The sequence below is a fragment of the Chlamydotis macqueenii genome, chromosome 23 (genome assembly GCF_036417535.1).
Source record: "Chlamydotis macqueenii isolate bChlMac1 chromosome 23, bChlMac1.mat, whole genome shotgun sequence".
Lineage (NCBI taxonomy): Eukaryota > Metazoa > Chordata > Aves > Otidiformes > Otididae > Chlamydotis > Chlamydotis macqueenii.
In genome coordinates, this window is record NC_141578.1 from 3584777 (window position 1) to 3593374 (window position 8598).

An 8598-nucleotide genomic window follows, 5' to 3' on the forward strand; every position below is an offset into this window, starting at 1 on the left:
ATGGGTCACCCTCCCTACACGCTCCGTCCCACCCCACCCACCCCTGGGTCAGCCTTGGGACTGGGGGGGACATCCCCATCCTGGGCGGAGGTGCGCAGCCTGCAGAAACACCAGCTTGGCACCTCTCTCCCGCCAAGCTGAAGGCAAATTCCTGCTGTGACAGTGGCCCTTTGGTAGGCAACGTATTTACCTTGGATGCCGCAGCCTTATCGTTCAGGGAAATGTTTATCCGACATATTTCAAAGCAGGACTGCATAAACTGAGGCTTCCTGGGGAAGAAGCCCGGGCTGCAGCCAGAGCGGGCACTAAACATCCCTTCCCCTGGTACTGCAAAAGTTAAAGAGAATTTCTCGCTTCTCCCCAAGAATCACATCCCCAGCGCCTCAAAAATCGGATCTCTTTTTTAATCTGGCCAGAGGCCTCCTCATCGCTTCCTGATGAGAAACACAGGAGAGCTAACAACAGCCCTTTTAAAAACAACATCCCCGATTCCACTAACTCGTTAAACAGAGCGAGCCTGAAAAGTGCCAACGCTCCTATGAGAAAAGACGGGAGGGAGAGAGAGAGAGAGAGAGGGAGGAAAGAAAAAGCAGGTTATTTATAACGCCAGGCAGCATTAGGGTCTCTTCAGTCTCTCCTGCAAACTGGCTGCTGCTGGGAGGTCACTCCCCCCCCAAAAAAAAAAAACCCAACCTGCCGAGCCCGTGACCTGCAAGCACAATATTTGATTTGGGATCTAGGGCGGGCACCAGGCTTTGCACGTCGGGAGACGCACTCACATGCTGCTTGACACACGGGAGATCCCGGAGAAGAGCAGCGAGCCTTTGGAAAGGAGGCTGTTAGCTTGGTAAGTCCGGCTCTCTTTATTTATTACGATTTTTTTTTTTTTTTTTTTGAAGCCTGATTTCCATACTTTTGACTCGGCGGGTGGGCGGCTACCACGCCAAGCACACGCCAGCGACACGGGTGGCATAGCGGGAAAGCCAGCGCTCCCGAGCCACCGCCGCGGTGGGGATGCCCTCTCCTGCTACCCACGTCCCTTGTCCCTCTGGCAGCTCCTCGCCCACTTGGCCCGGAGCTGGACACCTACAGCCATCGACACCCTTGCTGCCGGTCCCGTCTGCCGGGGTGCGGGGTTTCGGACCCGGCACAGCAGCAACGGGCCAAGTCCATGGATGGCTATGGACCACGAAGCTCCAAAACCTGCTCCCTCTCAGGGTGAGGAGCTGACCCCGTTAACCCTGGCAGCCTTGGGAATGGGAGTACAGGCACCAGGAGATCATGGGTGGCACGCTCGGCTCAGACCTCACCCCAAAAACGGGGTTGAAGCCCACTGGGGAGGGGAGAAGCAGACTCCAAAGGAAGCGTGGGCAGCGGTGTCTGCTGAGGACAGGCTCTGCCTTACCAGTTCCTTGAAGGGGGCACTGGAAAAGGCAAAGGGACCCCATGGATCGGTCCCGCCCCGCACAGAGGGGCTCCCTGGGAAGGGGCTGCCAAGTGTGGGTGGAGAAGCCCCCACGTAGGGCGGCTCTCGTATTCCAGCAGGCAAAGTGCCCTGGAGCAGGAGGGAGGAGGAGAAGAATCTCCTCTGCGACTGCCAAGCTCCCCGGGCGCGCACAGCATCCCAGAGGACCACGTCTCCCCGGTCCCTCGTGGTGGGGGAAGGAGGGAGAGAAGGGGAAAGCCAGGGAGCCTCAATCCCTCTTTTCTTCCAGCGCGAGCAGCCTGCCAGGGTGCCTCGGTGGCAGGGCGTCCGCTGCCTCCCAGCAAACTGTGCCCTCTTTGTCTGCGGGGCGAGACGTCCCCTCCTCGCCGCGGCACGGGGACACGGCCAGGCTTCAGCAGGTGACCCCACGGCGTGGCGAGGTGGGCCACCGGCCCGTCCTCACGCGTTGCCCACGCCACGGCTGCCGGAGCGGAGCTGGCAGCCCCACGGCTCCGCGCTCCCAGCCACGTATGTAGGAGCCAGCGGGCAGGAGCAGCTCCTCTCCCTCTCCAAACAGCAGGGCCCCGTGTGTTTCCTGGAGGCTTTTCAAGCTGCCTCGTTCCAGGCCGCTCTTCGTGCTCGTTTAGCCCCGAGACAAGGAATTTAGGATGAAGAGCCATAGCTGGAGTCCTCCTGCCACCAGCACACCGGTGTGCCGGCACGGGCACGGCACTGGGCATCTGCGATGCCCACGCCAAGCCAAGGGTGCCAGGGACAGGTTTGCCTTGCTCCCGGCCCTCAGCCCTGCTCTCTTCCCGATGTCAGCCCTCACACAGGCTGAGTTCCACAAGCAGGGTCCAGACACCAGGTCTGGTGACGGCTCCGTCCCTCCCTGGTCACGCTGGCGCCGAGGGGCTGGCGGATGCTGCCCCTTTTCACGTCAGGAAATCAAAGCTTGAAAGTGGTTTCATTTCAAAAATAAGCCAGAATTTGTTTCCCAGGATTTCCATCAGTCCTGAGCAGCAGCAGCATCCTGTGTTTTTGTGGGGGGAGGGAGAGCCGGGTGAAACCCACAGCGAATCCTGCCGTCAGCCAGCGTAGCATAAATACAGCTCTGTCGACACCGCCTTGAGCTCCACCAACCTGCTCTCGCGGCTACCGCTCTCCTTCGCTTGGCCAGAGAGTGGCCCAGTCCCTTCTCCTCCCTCCCGTGCAGAGCCAGCCCAGGCGAATCCCGGGCACTTCGGGGCATCACCTTGCGCAAACTCGGGCCACGTGCCCATATCTCCATCCTCTACTCAGTTGTAACAGAAATACGCATAAGTAAAGATTTTGCAAGCAGATGTCCACTGGGATGGAGGTTTCTGGCAGGTCTGAGGTGAAAAGGGGGAAGGTCAGGGAACAGGGGACATGTCTGCAGCTGCGTTTTTGGGGGTAGGAGTCACCCAGGTCCCCTGGTTCTCCAGCTCTGCTGCCAAGTGCCACCAACCCCATGCAAGGCTGCAACCACATCCAAACTCCGCTGGATCCACGTGGTGCAGCTCACCTGCCTCTAGCCCTTCCATCAGACCTGACACTGCTGATGGTTTCCCCTCCATTTCTTCCTCCCCACCCCAGGTCCCTCCTGCACCAGCACCATGCATTGGGCCACCGTCCTGATCATCGCTGGGCTCTGTGGAGCCTCCCTGGGCCAGTACAATGAAGAAGAAGACTTGGCGTGGTTACAGTACTACATGCGCCAGTCCCGCATGTCCTCCTACAACTACATGCCCTACTACGAGGACGAGAACACCCCTTACGTGTACTCTTACCTCCCAGCTCCAGACACGGAGGCAGAGCCCGGCCCTGAACCTCAGCAAGCCTCTTCCTGGCAATGTCCCCAGGAATGCGACTGCCCCCCGAACTTCTCCTCAGCCATGTACTGTGACACCCGGAACCTGAGGTACCTGCCCTTCGTGCCTACCCGCATGAAATACGTCTACTTCCAGAACAATCAGATCACCTCCATCCAAGAGGGGGCTTTTGACAACGCCACGGAGCTGGAATGGCTCGCGCTGCACAACAACCAGATCACCAGCGAGAAGATGGGCAAGAGGGTCTTCGCCAAGCTCAAAAACCTGGAGAGGTTGTACATGAACAACAACAACCTAACCAAGATGCCAAGCCCCTTGCCCCGGTCCCTGAGAGAGCTCCACTTGTCTTACAATCAGATCTCCAAGGTCCCCTCCAATGCTCTGGAGGGTCTGGAGAACCTCACAGCCCTGTACCTCAGCCACAACTACATTTTTGAGATGGGAGCATCCCTCAAAGGGCTCAAGTCCTTGATCCTTGCTGATCTGAGCTACAACCACCTCAGAAAAGTCCCTGATGGGCTCCCAATGGCTTTGGAACAGCTCTACCTTGAGTACAACTACATCAACACCATCCCTGATGACTATTTCAAGGTCTCTCCCAAACTGCTCTATGTACGGATGTCCCACAACAGCCTGACAAACCAAGGGCTCTCTACCAACACTTTCAACAGCAGCAGCATCCTCGAGCTGGATCTCTCTTACAACAGGCTCCAGAAGATCCCCCGGGTCAGCACCAACCTGGAGAACCTCTACCTTCAAGGGAACCAAATCAACGGTAAGTAGAAACACATCAACCAAAGCGTGGTGGTGCAGGGGATGGTGGTGCAACAGAGGGATGGGGAGGTGGGGATGCAGAATCTACCTGGGGTAACAGTTTGAGCAGGAAGCTGGAACTTCGGAGACTTGTAGGTGGCCCGCAGCAAGGCAGGGATGGGGTTTGTTGTGTCCCAGCATACTTGGAGCTGATCCCAGCCTGAACTTTCCCATGTGATCCACAGAGCCATTGTCCTGGTTTTACTGAGCATTTAGTGGAAGCCTGAGCATCTCCTGGTCAGAGATGCCAGAAACCAGCTCGGGGTAGAAGCTGATGCTTTAGTCTGGCATTGGGCACAGGTTGGGGGGTCACAGAGGTGACTGCAGATGGGGACACACATCACCCTGGCCAGCCCTAACGCAGGGAGCAGGGACGTGCCCTGCGGTACCCAGCCGTCTGCAGCACTTGGGGTCAACGCGGCCCCTTTCTCCAGCCCCTCTGCCCACACCCCTCCCCGCCTCGCAGGGCGCTGGCACAGCCCGGGTGCAGCCCGCAGCCCCCAAAACCCCGCAAGTGTCCTGGTCTGCAGCCGAGGGGCACATCCTGGCTGGGGCTGGGACAGACGGGAGCTCTTGGTTATCAGAGCCACCAACGCAGCATCTTCTGCCAGGACTAAAATTCACTCCACTTAATACACAAATAAATAAAAGGAACAGATTGTTCTGAGGCTGCTAGTTATAAAAATAAGCTAAAAGAAAAAAAAAAAATTTCCAAGCAGTCTCCTGGAAAAAACCAGGCTCGCTCCTCTCACCTGCCAGACCCCGAGGGCAGGACCCTCCCGGAGCCCCTGCACAAACCTGGGATGGGGACGGGGATGCGTCAGCGCTGGCGTCAGCTGTTGCAGAGGAAATGCACAACCCCGCACCGGGGAACCGACAGAAACACGAAAACAAGAGCAGATTCCCAAATGTTTGCTTTCAAAATTCGGAGCTGTTAACGTCTGCCCACAAACGCCACGAAGGCACCGCGGAGCCGTGCGGGCTTTCCCGCAGTCGCTCCTCCAGCTGCGGGTTTCGCCGCCCACCTTTAAAGCCTCCTCAGGAGCGAGGGGCTGGGGGTCTGGGTGCGCAGCCCCCATCACTTTTGGGGGGGGCCACATCGCACCCCAGGGGGCAGCAGGGCTGGGGTCGTGCCCCTCCAGCCGCAGCGGGAGACCCCCGCTTGCCTCCCCGCGCACCGCAGGGCTTGCAGCCCCCCAACCCCCGGCCGGTGGGTGCAGGGGTCCCCAGCACCCCGCTGCTTCCCCGGCAGCATCCCGGCCTGAAGCTTTGCTGCCCTCTAGTCGATCGCTTCTCTTCCAAATCCTGCAGAAAAAAAAAATAATAATTTATTTTTGGAGTTTGTTCCCTTTCCTTCCTCCAAACCCAGCCCCGGGTGGGTCGGGGTTCCCCTGCCCCGTGCTGGCGGAGCAGAGGGGACCGCTGTGGGCATGGGACAGGGGTGTCCTCTCCCCCAGACACGCTGCCACAGCGGCCGGTAAGAGTCAGGGGCTGGAGGCTGCAGTCTCACAGCAGAAGCTGCAAAGGCAATTCCTGCTAAAAAGCAATATTTTTCAACTAATTCCACTCGGCTTTTTCCCTACGAGCCCCCCAGCCAGGCTGGGCAAAGGCAGCCGAGAGCAGGTGCTGCCATCGCTTCCAGACCCTGGAACAGGCACCAGCTCACGGGCTCCTTCCGACCACAGCCGAGAGCATCATTACTCTTTTAGCTTAAGAGCAGAGGGTGCCAAGTCCAAATTTGCAGGAATAATTGGTGATTTGGGGGCGTTTTCATTTTTTTCCCCTGCCCACCTTAACAGAAACCATCTCTCAGAGGTCGGTACCCACGGCCTCATCTCCAGGGCAGCCCCCTTGACGTTTCCCACATGACTCCCCAAAGATCAGCTGCATACAAAGGTCAAAGCTGGTGCTCAGCTCTGTCTCCTCTCCCCCCCACCCCTCTACCCCCCTCCTCCGCAGAATTCTCCATCAGCAGCTTCTGCACCGTGGTGGATGTCATGAACTACTCCAGGCTCCAGGTCCTGCGGCTCGACGGCAACGAGATCAAGCGAAACGCCGTGCCTCCCGACGCCCCGCTGTGCCTGCGGCGTGCCACCATCATCGAGATCTAACCCGGCCCCCCTCCCCATCCTCAGGACTTGGCTCCCCCGTTCCTGGGGGAGACCCTCACTCCCATTCTAATGCAGCTTGACAGTTTGACTCGGCTTCCGCAATAGTGCAATAAGGGTAACTCCCACATCAGCCCACACGGGTGGGCAGGAGCCGTTTGTCCCCACACGCTCCCCCTTCCCGGCTCTCCGGCCACACCGGGTGGGACAGACCCCAGCACCGTTCCCCCTCTGACCCCACCGCAGCCAAATCCTCGAGGCATTGCACCCCCATTCACCTTCTCCCCCGGTTTGGGTGGGATGCAGCGGGGCACTGAGCGCCCAGCCCCAGTGAGGGTGGGCGAGTCCTGCAGAACCAGCAGATCCAAAGGGACCAGGTGCCAGCGGTCACTGGGAGGAGCGTCTGGGAGCTGCATGGGTAAAGGGTTAAAGATGTCCTGGCTGCCAGCACCCCTCAGTCCAGGATGAGGAAGAGCAAATCCACTCTTTCCCCTCCGTTTTGCCCCCTTTCCACCTGCCTTCTGCTGCAGAGGTAAAGGAGGGAAACCTTTCCTGCTGCTGCTGAGTGGCTGTCAGCTGCTGAGCTTAGAGAGAAACAGCCTGGTCGCAGGCTGTGGCCAAGGAGGGGTCGCACATCTTCCTCCCAGACCACTGGTTCAGGGCAGGACCGTGGGCGAGGGATGGGGCAGTTCCTGGTGCCATCACCCCCGGCTGCCTGGGGAGCCCGGGCACGGCCAGCTCCATCCCACCCACCAGCTTGGCTCTGAGCTCTCTTCTTGCCCAGGCAACCGGGATCTCCCACTTTAAAAAAAAACAAAACAAAACAAAACAAAACTCAGTGACACATGCATCCACAGCACGTTTGAATTCACCAAAACCACCCAACCTGGTTCCTTGGATGGTTTAGTTTGAGAACCCAAGGGGCAGCTGAGCTTTGGAGATGACCTGCGAAGCTGAAGCGGTCATCCAGACCCTCCGCGTTTAAACTGCATGCTAACATTATAGAAACAAAAACCCAAAAAAAAAAAACAACCTGTCGCATGAACTGTAGATATCGTACCAACGAATAAAGCCCTCGCTGTAACTGCACGAAACGCCTCTGAGGAATCCCAAACGCAGAGACCGGGCTCTGAGCATCTGGGATGCTCTGAGCCCTGCAACATTCTCCTCTTGCAGAGCAGATTTTTTTTGCAGAGATTTTTTTGCAGAGCAGATCTTTTCGCAGACATAATCCGGGCTGGATTTGCCGTCTAGTGGTTGTACCAGACACGACATGTGCGCTCACTGCATTCCCCGCGCCGAGGAGCTGCCGTTCCAGCGCATCCCAGATGGGGTCTATGCAAGGACATTTATAGAAGGAAAAAACCACCCATGGAAAAACATCAGTTGAGAGAGGGAAGGGATGGTGGTGCTACTGGCACAGCACTTCTGGTCGGTATTTTCTGGATGCTTTAATCTTCTCCAGTCTTCAGCCTTGCTTATTTTTAACAGCTAAGCTGGAGAACACTAAAAAAAAATAATAATTTCACATGGGCAGGATTTTTACAGATTCGCACAGAAAGTGCCATTTCCCAGCCAGCAGCCGCTCCTCCGCACGGCGGGGCTCGCTTGGCACTGGGTGGGTGCCAGGCGGGCAGGCAGAGCCCGCGGGCACTCCGTGGGGTGCAGGAGGTGGGGTTCCTCGCTGGCCTCCCTCAAACAGCCCTGGTCCCTGCCAGGGGCAGCCCCCCCAACTCCAGCCACAGCTCTCACAGGAGCCAGGCAGGAAAAGAGGCAAGAAGACCCCGCTCCATCCCCTTTCCCATCCTCTCCCGTGTCCCAGGACATGTCCATCTTCATCCCAGCCTCCCACAGCCAAACCCCATTGCCTGCAGAGACACAAATCCTCCCGGAGGCACCAGGACCCCAAACCGAGGGGATCCCCCTGCACACCCAGCTGGCCGAGGGCCCCAGGGCTGTCGCTAGATGTTGGTGATGCCAACACATGGTCCTGTCCAGGCTGGAAGGGTGGAAAGCCCTGGCCTTCACTCCCCAAGGTCATGTCCCCAGCAAGCAGCACCCAGGTTCGGGAGCTGCCCTGCACCCAGAGGTGCCCACCACGCTCAGGATTTGCCTGGGTGAGGCCGGGCTGAGCTGGGGGGTGAAACCCAACAGAAAAAGGGCTCAGAGGGAGGCAAACCTGACCCTGCTTCTGAGAGAGCGAGAGGCGAGCGGTGCAGGTGCCCGGCTCGCCCCGAGGCTGGCAGCAGGGCAGGATGGTGGGAGCGGGCTCTGCAGAGAGGGGGGATGCTCCAGACCCCCACGGACGTGCAGTGGGTCAGCTCCAACACAGGTATCTGTTGGCACCTGAGACCAACTCTGATCATTCTGCCATCGGCCCCAGGATGGATGCCACAGC

General features: G+C 58.5%; 1 protein-coding gene across 1 annotated transcript; it reads left to right on the top strand.

The window, feature by feature from the left end:
* Positions 1-403: 403 nt before the first annotated feature.
* On the top strand, positions 404-7288 carry FMOD (fibromodulin). The gene is made up of 3 exons (XM_086765612.1): positions 404-847; positions 3044-4054; positions 6052-7288. Exons 2-3 carry the CDS (start codon positions 3064-3066, stop codon positions 6201-6203), a joined length of 1143 nt encoding a protein of 380 aa, XP_086621738.1. The 5' UTR covers positions 404-847; positions 3044-3063; the 3' UTR covers positions 6204-7288.
* Positions 7289-8598: the final 1310 nt, after the last annotated feature.

Bases quoted from the DNA above. Each gene is read 5' to 3' on its own strand.
- FMOD (XM_086765612.1), top strand. From the start codon at position 3,064: ATGCATTGGGCCACCGTCCTGATCATCGCTGGGCTCTGTGGAGCCTCC. The intron at 4,055-6,051 runs GTAAGTAGAAAC...CCTCCTCCGCAG, and splicing joins TCAAGGGAACCAAATCAACG to AATTCTCCATCAGCAGCTTC.